General features: G+C 43.7%; 1 protein-coding gene across 1 annotated transcript in view; it reads right to left on the bottom strand.

Annotated features, from left to right (window-relative positions):
* Nucleotides 1-1,221: 1,221 nt before the first annotated feature.
* The window catches only part of SIPA1L2 (signal-induced proliferation-associated 1 like 2), a 182,007-nt gene continuing 168,481 nt past the window's right edge, over nt 1,222-14,747 (bottom strand). The window contains exons 20-23 of the mRNA XM_010838598.1: nt 7,582-7,635; nt 6,938-7,061; nt 5,694-5,775; nt 1,222-2,479 (exon numbers count right to left, since the gene is read on the bottom strand). Coding sequence (XP_010836900.1) covers nt 2,333-2,479; nt 5,694-5,775; nt 6,938-7,061; nt 7,582-7,635 — 407 coding nt within the window. The 3' untranslated portion in view covers nt 1,222-2,332. The remainder of the gene's footprint in view (nt 2,480-5,693; nt 5,776-6,937; nt 7,062-7,581; nt 7,636-14,747) is intronic.

Below are 14,747 nucleotides of genomic sequence, written 5' to 3'. Positions count from 1 at the left end.
GCAGGACTGTATTGTTATATTCTCTGTCCATGCCAAGTAATTTATATTTTTAATGATAAATCTGCTCCTTAAGACTGAGAATAGTGGGATAAAGCCTATGAAATACAAATTAACTTTGTCATATGTGAAAATGGCCTTAACACATAATAGATCACTGCATATGGTTAGGGAAAAACCTGCTTGATATTACTTATTCCGAAATAAAAATGACTTATAGTGGATACAGTCTAATATTTAGTTTATACACAGTAAGTCCATACAGAAAACTGTGCTGAGCTGCTAAGGGCACATTTTGTAATTAACACGTGTCCATGAAGACATCAAGTTGCTCAAAACCACACGCGCTATGGGAGGACAGTGATTTTCTACAGCTTGGCTGCTGCCTGGAAACATTCATTTGACAAAAGTCCTATAGGCCAACACATGGTCATGTTCTCTGGCACGGCCTTTGGGGGAAGACTTGAGAGATGATTCATTCTTTGCTAGTATCAGGCAAGAATACTGGAGTGAATAGACATTTCCTCTTCCAGGGGATCTTTGCAACCCAGAGACTGAACCCAGGTCTTGCGCATTGCAGGTGAATTATTTAGTGACTGAACCACCAGGGAAGCCCTAGTATAGACAGAGAAGTATTTCTTCAAAAACAAAACAGAAACCTTCTGGTGGGACTTCTCTGGCAGTCCAGTGGTTAAGACTCTGTGCTTCTAGTACGAGTGACGGGTTCCACCCCTGGCCAGAAAACCAAGATCTCACATGCCATGTGGCCTGACCAAAAAACAAACAGAACCCTTCTGGTCTCGTCCATAGGTATGGCTTAGGAAGGCGGGAAGACTGTCCATTCAGGGAGGTTAGACCAGGTTCCTTTGTTTTCTCTAAATAACATCAACTTTTGTATCTGCTTGGTTACCCTGTAAAGCAAAAGCATCTGCATGGCTTCAGCCTTAGTTTACTGAGCTGTAAGATGGGAATCCCAGCACCCAACTAGGAAGGGTAATGCGAGGGTTCAGTGAGATGGATGAAAAGTGCAAAGAACAAGGTCTGGCACGTGGCAACCATTAACTGCTACTAGTAACTCTTTAAATCAGGTTGGGATTCTGTAAGGAGGCTAAGTAGTACTCAGTACAGATTACGGTCCTAAATGACCCAGAATAAATTCTCATACACTCAGATTGTTGACGTATCAGAGCATCAAAGTCTACATTCACCTGACAACACTGTTCCTCATGTGGACTCATTTTAAACATTTATTAAAAAAAGCAAAATGTACGTTCATCTCAAATAGAACAGTTAAAAATGGTAAAGCAATACAAACAACTTGTTACTAGCAGCATCCAGTTGTTAGAAGGTCCGGCCCCACTCCTCACTCTGCTCTGGCAAGCTCAGCCTCTTCTGAGCCCTCTGCCACCTACACCGCCCTCCGTCATAGTGCAGGTGAAACCAAAGTTTATAAAATTAACAGTTTAAGGTTAAATAAGCTTAAATAAGGGTGTTAAATACAAGACACTTCATCAAAGCTTCTGTACAAAGATAAACAAATTTGGCATTGTACAAGTGATTCTGCTGGCTCATGGCACACAGGAGAGCTCTCGTAAGTAAGCAGGTTGATGCTTTTTTTCAACAGAGCATTAACTATACAAAAGTGAACTAAGAGTTGAAGTGACTACTCAGTGAGCCATTTACAAGGCATATGAATCTTTTTTCTGAATCAGAACACTGTTAATATTCAGGCACCGTTTGCTCCTGCAAATAAATAAGTCTCTAAAGGAACTGCATTTGAACTCGTGTTAGACACATCAGTGCTTTTTTCTGTACCCCCTGCCCCGACACGGCTTTTCCAACTATTTCATCTGCTTCTTTCTTATTGCTAGGATAATGTGGCTGTGGAAATAAAACTACTGTACATCCAAAAAAATAGAGCACCTTTAACATTAAAGTATATGTCTGATTATTTGTTCTCATGTTTATTTTACAATTCTAAAGCCCAAACTATGGTAAACTGCTTTAATATCTCTACTGGGTCACCTGATACATAAAGCCCAACCATCGTCCCTCGTGAGGTAAGCCCACACAGAGCTCCGTTTCAGCAGAGCCTGAAAGGTCCACACTGACACCAGCGTTACATTCATCTCGACACCAGCGTTACATTCATCTTCACGGGTGTTGCTCTCTGCGGTCACACAGTGGCTCCCTGTCCTGCTGGGGGCATGGTGCTAGACAGAGTGGGACAGCGAACACAGCTACGATGGGCCAGAAGCACAGCAAGAAACCACACGTTGGCGACTATGAAGGGACTCTGGGCTTCCCCAGGGTCCCCGGCTGGGTGGTGGCCTGGTTACGGCTTCTTGTCGATGGTGTTGAAGAACCACTCTGTGAACTTGCGCAGCTGGGCCGCAGCCGTCTGCGACTCCTCCTGCAGCCGCAGGTTGTCCTGCCGCAGGTGCTGTACCTCCGCCTGCAGCACTGCCTTGTCCTGCTTCTCCTGGGAGAGGGGGATGGAGACAAACAGTCATGCACTTGCTAGGCACAGGCTCTCCTCCCAGCTGCAGTCTGAGCGCTTCTATCCCTATTTATGTAGTTTACATATGTGTTTGTTTATTTCTTGGGGGCAGAGGGGATCTGACTGCCTGTTCTGGCTTCCCTAAGAACGAGGGTGAGAGTAAGTAACAAGAATATTCTTTCCTGTCTTCCCACTTTGTTCCCAGTAGGAGCCAAGACAGCTGTTACATGGGAAGATGATAAAGCAGTTTTGATCATCTTCTCTCTGAAAAAGGGGGCCTGGGAAGAGGTGTTGCCTTGGATAGGAGGACAGAGCTTCCACGGCATGCCTTCTTCCTGGACAAGTCAGAATCCGCAGAGCTGCTGATTGTGGGTTTGGTTTTCACCATCTCTTCTCATCTGAAAGCTTTCTTGGGAAGGTGTATTTCCATAATAACCTTCAAAGTGTGCTACTAAAACTGTTTAAATACTCAAGATTTTTCAGAAGAATCACAGAGTTTCCAATAGACAGTAATTTGTGTCCAATAGACACAAATTTGAGCTCCCAAATGCTGAAAGGGATGTCTTGACCAAGAGAGAAAGAGGAGGTCATCCTCCTGGTGAGCGCTGTTTTTAAAGGGAGGTGACTTGATTGTCAACACCACAGACACACCTGCAGCTGGGAGCTCAGGCTCTTCAGGACACTGGCCCCCTCAGCATGTCTCGTCCTGTCCTTGATGTTTGCTCCTTTTTCCTGTCCCTCCACAACCTGTTCCCAACACCACTTGCCTCATCTAATGAACAAAGACACCAGTCTCAAGAGGAGGCTTGGATGAGGACTGGTTGCTAACTCAGCCCACTCAAGTCTGGTTTTCTCTTGGTCACTACAAGAGAATCAAGCTCCTGTTCTCCCCTAGCTCTGGGGCTCTCATTCCCAGCACAGCTCAGACATCCCTGCTGTAGCCCAGCTGCCAGCCTCTCATGACCCTCAGTCCTTCTCCTCTACCCACGGAGTGTGTCCTGTCACTAAAACCTTCTATACTCTCAACACCTTCTTCCATGACTGTTCCTTTAATTTCAGCTGTAAATGAGTCTTGGCTCTCTCTCGGGGATGCTGCTTTCCCAGCAGCTCAGAATGGTGAGGGCTTGTTTTGAAGAGCACGTTGGTTAGAGGCGAGGCAGGCCAACACCTCGCCCCTGCTGCCCAGGGCAGGTAACTACTCTCCCCTAAAATCCCAGCTCCTGTGAGAGCATGACAGAGCCCTGCTCTCTGCCATGGTCAACTATATCTCCATAAGATTCTAGAGCATGGTTCACTTTTCTTCTTTCCTTCTCCATTCATCATGTCTGTTAATGATTTCAAGACCCAACAGACAATCCATATGATTCAGCCTTTCTGTGATCTTAAGCCCATCCTCCTCACTACCCCTCACCCCGCCTGAGCCATATCCTGGACCTTCAAGCTATTATTGATAACTGCACATGTTCCTAAATGTTTCAAGCCCTGACTGCCTGATCACTGCCTGTTGTCTTTTTAAAATAATTTATCCAGTATCCACCCCTCAAAAATGATCTTAATCCAGCAATCTTGCCTTATGGTCAATGTCCATTGACACCCACTGCAGGGACATTATTCCTCCTCACCCAGCTTAGACTCTGAGTCTCTCAGTTTAATCATATCCTTTACAAACTGCATAACTCTAATACTGGTTAAATTCAACTCTCCAATTATTCTACACCTATCGTGAAACAGAGTTACCAGCCATCCCAGTTGGTCTGAGATGTTCCCGGTGCCAGCTCTAAACCCATCAGGTAAACTAGGATAGCTGGTCATCCATGCTGGCGGAAACACCTAATTTATGCTACAATCCCACTAAATACCCAATTACCCTCCATTCTACACCTTCCCTCCATCCTTATCTCTCACCCTCTTTCCCATTGCTCACTCTCAGTTCTGGAATAAAGAAATAAACTAGAGGAGAACTTTGTCAACCTCTCTCTGTTTGGACTACAGCCGTACCTCACTTCACTAGGCTTTGCAGAGACTGATGTTTTACAATTTGTAGGTTTGCGGCAACCCTGCATTAAGCAAGTCTCTCAGCACCATTTAGCCAACTGCATTTGCTCACTTCATGTTTCTGTGTCACAGCTGGTAATTCTCCCAATATTCCAAACTGTTCCATTGTTATTACATTTGTTATGGAGATGTCTGATCTTCAGTATTACTACTCTAATTGTTTTGGCACTTTTTAGCATAAAGTTTTTTTTTAATTAACGTATGTACATTGTTTTTGTAGACATAATGCTATTGCACACTTAATAGACTACAGTACAGTACAGTGTAAACATAATTTTCATATGAACTGAGAAACCAAAATATTCATGTGACTCAATTTACAATGATATTAGCTTTATGGCAGTAGTCTGGAACCAAACCTGCAGTATCTCTGAGGTAGACTTGCACTCGTGCGTGGATCACTCATACACACTCTGCTCTGGTAACTGTTGAGAACAGTCCCTGCTCTGGGGCTACACCCTCCTTGTTAGGCTGAGGACGTTACACTCTTCACTCCCACTATTACTTCCCTGCCAACTGGGTCATCTCCACCAGCACTCATGTCAGCTGTTACTTCTCCCTTCTTTCACCAGCAAAACCCTCCCCACCCAGCTATCACCCTCCAGCTACTGTGCCCCATTTCACTTTCCCGGAGAGTGAAGCAGCTACCCAGCACGGCACTGGTAATTCAACAAGAGCTCAGCAAACGTCCATGGAATAAACAACGTCATGTCTTTTGAGGACTGAGCACACTCAGGTTGACGGGTAGAGAAGTCGCTGACTCACTGAGGGGACCATAGCTTGGGGAGACCAGGCTTCCTGGCACCAACTAACTCCTGTTAGGTCAACTCATAACTGATAATCCACTGAACTGACAAATGCTAGTATGCTGCGTGTCTACCTCACTCTGAAGACCGGCCACCCAAAGGCTCATCCTCGTTCAGTCAGATCTACCGGATCTTGTGTCTCCTACAATAAAATATAGTAGCTGTGGGCAAGAGATGGAGTCAGACCTTGGGCATCTCCATTCCCATTTACTGCTGGGCTTTGATTAGGGCACTTAGCATTCTCAAGGGTCTTTCTTTTTATTCCTAGTAGTTAAAAGGGGTTGATTGCGTAAGAGAAAGAGTTCTGAGCAGCAACTTCCAATTGATTGATTTACCTTCCGAAGGTCTGTCTGCAGCTGCCGAAGAATCAGCTCCAGCTGGTTGACTTTCCCGGTCAGTGTGGATGGAGAGCGCTCCCTAGCAAGGAAGGAATGACTTAGAACAACTCAAGGGTGCTCAAGTCAAGCCAGGGCATCCAGAAAGTTGGCAATGTTTTCATGGAAGACATTCTATCATGTGCTGAGAGCACAGCAAGGAAATAAATAAGATTGTGTCAGATGTTGAAGGTCAGCAGGTCACTGCTTCGGTGGAAAATTCCTCCTGGGTTGCTTTTGACTTAAAAGGGACTTCAGAATCTCTATTGGTATATACATTGGTAAGAAAACAAAAGATAGATGATCTAAATGTGTTTAGGTAGCTGAGATTAGGCAGACCAGAATCAAGTCCTGGGAACCAGATAGAGACTCAATTTCCCCAACTTGCCTTTCTCTATCAAGAAAGAGGAGAAGGCAATGGCACCCCACTCCAGTACTCTTGCCTGGAGAATCCCATGGATGGAGGAGCCTCGTATCAAGAAATTCATCACCAAGATGATCATGCAAGTCATTGATCACTCAAGTTGATAGAAGAGTGGGAATTAGGAGTGGATGGCACTAAGAAAGAAAGTAACACCCTGTGGGTGACGAACACATCAAGAACACAGGGACAGAGGGACTTCCCTGGTGCTCCAGTGGTTAGGACTCTGTGTTGCCCATGCAAGGGGCACGGGATCAATCCCTAGTTGGGGAACTAAGATCCCACATGCTGTGCGGTGCAGCAAAAAGTATTTAAAAAAAAAAAGAAAAAAGAAGAACACAGGGGTAGAGACAGCCGGCTCCTGGCATACTTCAGTGGGAGGTGAGGGGCTGGGTGGAGGCCCAGGGTTGAGGGGAGCATGTGTGCTCAGGAGTTGAGTGCGTGCAGCCTGGCAGAGGGAGGGTGGTCAGCAAGGTGTCCTGTCCAGTGCTGCTGCCGTGATCAGGTGGCAGACACTGACTAGGGCCACCCCGTCCCACATGGGAACTCAACCTCACCATCCAGGAGGTCCACGTGTCTTGGAGGCAGGACTTGCCCGTGGAGCACAAGCTCCATCCAGCCCAGCAGGGCAGGAAGCAGAGTCAGGTCCGCTCAGTCCCTTTTCTGGGTCCTTTAGGACGAGGTGAAGACAGGGGAGATGGTTTCCTGGCTGCTCTGGGCTGAGCTTCTGGTAATTGCTGGGGCCTGGGACATGGGAAGGAGGCACACCACAGGGGTCACATACCCAGCTGGGTCCATGAAATCTTTGCCGCTGCCAGGATCGACACACAAAGGCAGCTCCTGGGCCCCTTCCAGGTCCTGCTCGGGGTGCATGTCCGTCAGGGTACAGAAGGACGCCACTCTCTGGTCTGGGAAGGGGAGACGCACACAGACAGAAGGTTAGGAAGAGCTGCAAGGCACTGGCTCCCTGTGGAAACAAATAGTTTCTAAATAAAATCTGCCCCTCTCCCCCACCAGTTATTGCCCTGTTTTAAAGAAAACAAAGAAAAACAAACTCAGGCAAGCTGCTGACAATCAGCAAGCATTCAGATTGGCCGTCCTGCTGGGCTGCATAGCACACAGACACCACAGCCATGGGGAAACAAGCAGACACTGGATTTGCTACAGCCAATCTTTCTTCTGTGCACATCCCAAGAAATGCCAAAGCTGTCACTGGGTGTGAAAGAACGGCGTTGGGTGATGAACAGAACTCAGGAGAGGCACCTCTCTCCAAACCTGGAGAGCATCCTTGAGACCCGATGGCCCGGACATGTCACCCTGTGCATCCCCAACCCTCCGCGCTTCTATAACCATGCACACGTGCAGATAACGAAACAGAAAGGAAAGGTCATGGAGGATGGAGCACCCACAATCACCCCGAACAGTCACCTAGATAGGATGTGTGATGACAGAGCAGCCCAAGTTCTTCATCTGAGTCAAGACCTGAAATAAGATTTAGAATTTTCCTTTGAACAGTAATATCTCTCCTCACTGGAGTGCCTCTGGGGTACATGTAAGGCTCAGGTGACGGGTCCTATGAAAAACAGATGTGTGGGTGTGAGAGGGCCACATGTGTACACGTGTGTGCGTATCTGGAGATGTGTGTAAGTGTCTGTGCGTGTCTGCCAGTGTGTATGTGTTGTGTGAAGCCAAGAACTGCCCTGAGAGACTGTAATACAATGCCAAAGAATGTGGTCAGACTGTCCGTTTCACATGTGATGGTCCTGGCTGGACACACAGCTGTCACATACAACAGTTAAGTTGCATGCCACACACATGCCAATCCAGCTGCAGGAAGGTGTGAGTATTTTGGGTCTGCTTGAATGACCCGCTCCCTGAAGGTGAAGATGGTGGTAGCAAGAGAGATTAGCAAATATTTTCACTAAAACCCTTAGAGGAAGATCTGCAGCACGGGGAGCAATGATCAGTGTGACTACCTTCCCTCCCCCTGTCCTCGCCCCCAAACAGCAAAGGGCCATTTCTGTTCCCGGCACCAGTGACTTCACATTCAATGTCTGGAGCTGGACAGGAAAGGGAATGTGATATTCTTCGAAATGGGCACCAGACTGACCCAGCTCTGAGGGCTGAACACAAGAACACTGGCCCAGAAATGCCGAAAGGCATGCAGAGAAAACCCTGCTTTTCAGCAAGGTGGAGGTGAGGACCGGGGATGCATCTCATCACCCACACTGGCTCCCCCTCCACACGCCGTGCCCGAGGGATGCAGCAGGTGCGTTAGCGCTGCAGCCGCTTTTTCACACGATTTGATTAATGGCTGAGAAACCACACTGGGGTCCGTGTCATGGGTGCTCTGTGCTTAATTTAACCTATTATGTCTCCCCCTGGCTGCTGGCTGCATCTCCTAATGAAGCTACCTGCTCAGCTGGTGGTTTCTGGAAGGTCCCACACAACCCGTTAATTAGAGAGGATGGCGGAGATGCCAGGAGCCCTGGAAGGAGCCAGGCTGCAGGGCCAGGGTGCCATGCTGAGCACCCCACCTGAAGGAGCATACAGCAGGTTCCCAGCCGCACATCCCTTTCCTCCATCATGACTCCTCAATGCCTGCTGACAGGCACTCAGGTGTCCTTCAGTCAACATTCCGGAAAGGCTTAGGGGCCCGCTCCACACTTAGCACCTTCTATAGGATGACAGACCTTCTATAACTATACATTCCCAAGAGATGACATGTTCCCAGTTTGATAGACTAGTAGGATTTATACATCTGATGAAATAATTTGTAATTTAATTATGATTAACAGCACACAGAGAATGAACCTATGGTTGCTGGGGAGGGAAGGATTGGGGGGTAGGGATAGTTAGGGAGTTTGGGATGGACATGTACACACTGCTATATTAAAAATGGATAACCACCAAGGTCCTATTGTATGGCACAGGGAACCCTTCTCCATGTCACGTGGCAGCCTGGATGGGAGGGGAGTTGGGGGGAGGATGGATACATGTCTATGTATGGCTGAGTCCCTTTGCTATCTACCTGAAACTATTACAACACTGTTAATTGGCTATGCTCCAATATAAAATAAAGAAGCGTTTGAAAATAGATTAACAGCATAATTTGGGCATTGCTTGCTTTGATGCCTGATGAGATGTGACCAGCAGAGGTGGGGCAGGAAGGATGGGCGCACAGGCTGGGGGTGAGTGGCTCTGGGGAAGGGTGGGGGGTCTGGGCTGCCAGGGTGTCAAGATAACCTTCTGTCTTGTGACAGCCCTGTATTAGGAAACAATCACCACTTAAAAAAAAAAAAACAAAACAGCAGACACATTTTTTATTTCATAGCGAATTTAACTACTGAACAAAGTGAATGAAACAAAGAATTAATTTTTCTCACTTTTTAAAAGTTTTGTTGACTCATCCACATTTTATGCAACCCAGTGATAATTCAGTTAGTTTCTATCTTTCTTAATATAGTTGGTTCTGATCATCAAGTCTAAATATCTCAATGAAAACATCTTGGCTTGATTCCTCTATTTTTACCTGAATTGATAAAATAGCCACATATTCGAAGAAATAGAACTTACTACTGGCAGCCATTCAAACATTCCTTGGGGAGAAACAAGGTCCTACCAGTCAGGAGGCTAGAAGCCAAAAATAGAGTTTTGCCAACAATGTAATTTCACAAAGAAGATTTCACTTTGAATCCAAAAAGCTTGGGAGGCTGAAATGCAACTAGAATGCTACTTGATTAAGTACAGACACTAAACTACTTTGTAAAATGGCTAATTTAGTGACAGTTTCCAGTAGAAGCTTTATTCCTCCAGAGCTTATTTCGGTAATAATAAATATTTAGTAACCAAGAAATTACTGACATTGAACCGAAAGGCACAGACAAGACTATAAGAAAAAGGGAGGCTCAGAGTATGAACTTCGTGTAAATGGTGAGCTCAGCGAGGATCCAATTACCCACACTGTACATGTTTTCCCTTGAAATCATCTTTAAAAAACCTGATTGCAATGTCAGTTTCTTGTTTTTAAAGTTTATTTTATTGAAGCATAGTTGATTTATAATGTTGTGTTGAGTTCTGCTGTAGAGCAAAGCAATTCAGTTATATATAGATAGAGATATTCTTTTCCATTATGGCTTATTACAGGATATTGAATATAGCTCCCTGTGCTACACAGTAGGACCTTGTTTACTGTCAGTTTCTCATCTCAGTGCATTTAGCACTGAGCAAGAGGATGCACAGTCTGTAGGCTACTCCATATCAGTGTTGAGCTGAGATGGCTGACCTAACAGTTGCCTGCAAATAATCCCCATGACCCCAGGCCAGCTGTGTGGAGCAACGAACCCCATAAGGCCAAGCCTGCTTCGTGAGGGACGAGTGCTTGATCAACTAGCCATGTCTGCTGAGGGCCAGGAACAGGAGAACAGATACGCCCCAGATGCATGCCATACAGGACACGCATGTGGGAGGCTAAATTAAATGAAACCCATTTCCACAAACAGAGCTGTTCTAATGTCTTTGCTACACTACCCATTATAGAAAAGTTGGGGCTCTCTAGCTACACGTAAGCACGCACACATCGCTATATAATACAGGGAACCCAGCCCGGCGCTCTGTGATGACCCAGAGGAGTGGGTTGGGGGTGGGTGCGAAGGAGGCTAAAGAGGGAAGGGATATACATATATACACACGTACTCTTACGGCTGATTTGAGTCACTGTATGGCAGAAACGAACACAAAATTATAAAGCAATTATCCTCCAATTAAAAATTTGTTTAAAAATGTATGCTTTTCATGCTCTGTTCAAGAAACCAAGGGCATAGGTAACCTAATAAAAGTGTAAACTTGTACTTTTCTGGAAAATACATGTACATGAACTATTTCATTTCCACAGTGGTGTCTGATAAATGAGTTAATTCTGCACATGCCACTAGCTCACACATCCGCTTGCAATAATTACCACCAGTGGGGAAGAGCTGAAATCCCGAGGGGAGGAAAGGCCTGCAGGGAGCTGTGTGGGATACTGACATCTAGTCTCTGATCATCAGTTTATAAAGCTGCCTTTAACGCTTCATTCCACTTAAGACAACATCATCCACTTAACAAATGCCCAAGAACACACCGATTGGCCACCCCTGATATTCTGACAAATGAGAACTACCTTAAATCCTAGGACTTTTAAAAAGACTCCACTCTCCTTCTCCTGTTTCATTGTCCAACCCACAGCCAGCTTTGCTAGTTGGGTTTGTTCACTTGACCATACTGGGGGGATAGGATCTCTGTCTCTATCATTTGGTCCCTCTCTACCCGATATTATTCCTTTCACTTTATACAAAGGAAGTGAAAAGTATGCAAGGGTGACAGATGATGGTCTCAGTGTATAATAACACTGATGAGAGGTGCTGTGTAGGAGTTCTGATGGGCAGAGGGTCACATCTCACCCCTTTCCCTGAAAACAGAACAATCCCCCACACAGCAGCAAGCAAGGACTGGGACCCAGCCAGTTTTCAAACTATCACCGGAGAAGGGAGCGGCAGGCACGGACCCTGGTGAGAAAGGCACTCCGCACTTGACTCACCTTCTCTCTCACAAGTTTATGAAGGAGTTCTCAATTTTTAGACACTGGTTTTGGAGCAGAGCTGCATAACACATCTATTCACTTATTAAGTAATGTTTAACAATGCTGCATAGCATTTCTGTACTGAACAGTTTCTATTCTTTTGAATCATTGCCAGTAAGCAAGTTCTCAGGAGTGAGATTTCTGGTCAAAGGGTGGGTACATTTTCTGGCTCTAGTTATATGCTGTCACACTGCTTGAACACAAAGATGGATTGTTTTATAATCTTTGTAACGATATCAGATGAGAGTGTTCATAACTATTCAGAGCTGCTGTGTGGTTTTTCATACTCGCAAAGTAGCTCATTATTGTCTACATTTACATGTGTGGCTGAACACTTTCAAGTCCTTACTTACTGTGTGATCCTTCTCTTAGACCGTGTGTCAGATGTCCTGACCATTTGTTTCTCAGGCATTTGGTAGTTTTTGGTGGTCATGTTCCTTCATTCACTGGAGACACTTAGGTTTCACCTGTCAAATTTATTATAAATCTTACCCATGTTCCCCAGTTCCCCCTTTAATGTTCTCTTCCAGGTTCATCAAAGATTTAAATACTTTCATCTGGTCCCATTACATTTTACATGTTCTCTCACAAATCCATAGTTATGGTCCAGGCATGCTTCTAAAACATTCACCTTTGTCTTTACTTTTTCTAGAATCAACTTTTCCAAGTCCTAAATCCAAAAGGAGTATGGAAATCCCACCTCACTCCCATTTAACTCTTAAATATACACAGATTTTGGTCTAGGCTCTTTTTATTTTCCTTCAAAAGGACTAATTTCTATTCTTTGAATCATTACTATGTTGTTTTAATTATTACTTACAGTAAACTTTTATTGTTGACCATTATTCATCTATTTTCCAAATGGATGCAAGTATCCTACAGATATTTGAAATGAAATGGTACAAAATCTGTGAATTAACTCAGGAAGTGCTCTCATCTTTCCTGTGTGCTTTCTCTCCATTCCTATCCTTCCATATATCAGGACTTTTCAGGTATCAAAGGGCCCAGTGCTTTCTCTCCTTACGATTCTAATGATAGGTGAACTCCCAAGGAATTTATTTTGATCTTGCCAAGGTGTCCTTTATGACTGCTATGTGGCTGCTGCACATGCCACTCCTCACACCAGGAGGAAGAGCCTACTTCCATCCTGGGGTCTGGGCTGGCCCTGGACTTCCTCTACCCAATAGGATGTGGTGGATATAACATTCTGGGTCTTGAAACATCATACATCTGCTGCTTATGCTCTCCTGACTCCTTAAGTCACATGTGAAGAAGTACAATTACTTTGCTGGAGACAAGACTCCAGCCAGATCCCAGTGTTCCAGGTACAGGCATATAGGAGGAGTCACCTTAATGCTCCAGACCCAGTTGGGCTCCAGCTGAATACAGCTGCATGACTGACATCAACTGAAAACACAGGGAACAGAAGCACCACTCAGCTGAGCCTGGCCAACCCATGGAATCATGAGACATGACAAACTATAGTCTTCAGCCATAGATTTTAGGGTGGGTTGTTATACAGAAATAGACAACTGAAAAGGCTAACAATGCTTTGAAAAATACGCATTATAAAAATATGAACTATACTTTGGAATACCTACTTTATAATATCAAATAATTTTTTTGATTTATATTTTCTAGATGTAGAATTATATCCACAAATATTTCCTTACTTTCAAAATTTACTCTTTTGAATACTGGATTCCAGTACAAAATTAAAGGACATGATCTTTGAGGATATCCTTGTTTAGTCTCTAGACTTGAGTGATACACTTTCAACATTAAAAAAATTTTTTTCCACTAAGTGTTATTTGGTATAATATCATATAACTATATTCAATACCTATAATATTATATAAGGGAAAGGAGTATGAAAAAGAAAAAAATATTTATACACGTTTGTATATATAATATATATATACCTGAATCACTTTGTTGTACAGCTGAAAGTAACATAACATTGTAAATCAACTACACTTGAACTTTTAAAAGTATTATGGAATAAAGTTGATATTCTTTGTTAGGGTTTGAAGGTATCTCTCAATTCTTAATTTTTATTAGAAATAGGTCTTAATTCTATTATACATACCCTTTCTGAGAAATTCATATGAAAACTTTTAATGACTTCATCTATTATAACTTATTATGATTAAAGGTTTTCTTTTATTAAACCAGCTAACTTCTTGCTAATACCAATGAATATCTTTTCAATTTATGACTGAGCTTCATCTAAGCTGTCTCACATCAACATTAATGACTAAGATTGTCTTAAAATTTTTCTTTTCTATGTGCTATGAGGAAAGAATCCTATTATGCAATGAGGCTGCTAATACATTTCAAGAAAAATTTATGCAAGGGCATTATCGCTCTTTGAAACTTTGAAAGTAATGAATTGTAAACATTAGTTTTGGGTGATATTTGGGATTTGGAAATATTCTTGCTTAATTTTTTCAATGCCCTCCACACTCTGACTTCTACTTACTGTTTCTCATGCTCTTCCCACACCCCCCCCTCCCCACTTTCTTGCAGGAAATATCCAATTATCTTATTCATCAGATTTATTCCAACATAGGAATAAAGTGACATTCCCTAATCATGCTATCATCTCTCATCTATTTAATACTAATTTCCTTCCTCATTTCTAATTTTGTTCACTTGTGTGTTCATTTTCTGAACCAATTTATATTGGCTTACCAATATTCAAAGAAAAAATGATCATTAATTAAATTTACAAATTGCGCAGAAATTACAATTGCAAGTTTTTTAAGAAAATCATTTGATTTCTTTCTTTACTTTTTTGTTTTCTTTCACAACCTTTGTAGAATGTTTTTAAAGTACAGTTACTTAATTTTCACTTTGTTTTTCCATTTAAATATAAGTTTCTGAAGCAGTCTTTTTGTTTAGGGCCTACTCCCTGCTGTAGTCCAAAGACTTTTCTAGGTAACCTCTTCTTCATCTTCACTTACTAGAAAAG

Source organism: Bison bison, unplaced genomic scaffold (assembly GCF_000754665.1).
Source record: "Bison bison bison isolate TAMUID 2011002044 unplaced genomic scaffold, Bison_UMD1.0 scf7180017864099, whole genome shotgun sequence".
Classification (NCBI taxonomy): Eukaryota; Metazoa; Chordata; class Mammalia; order Artiodactyla; family Bovidae; genus Bison; species Bison bison.
The sequence above is the reverse complement of the archived record's forward strand: the minus strand, read 5'-3'. Positions and strand labels throughout refer to the sequence as shown.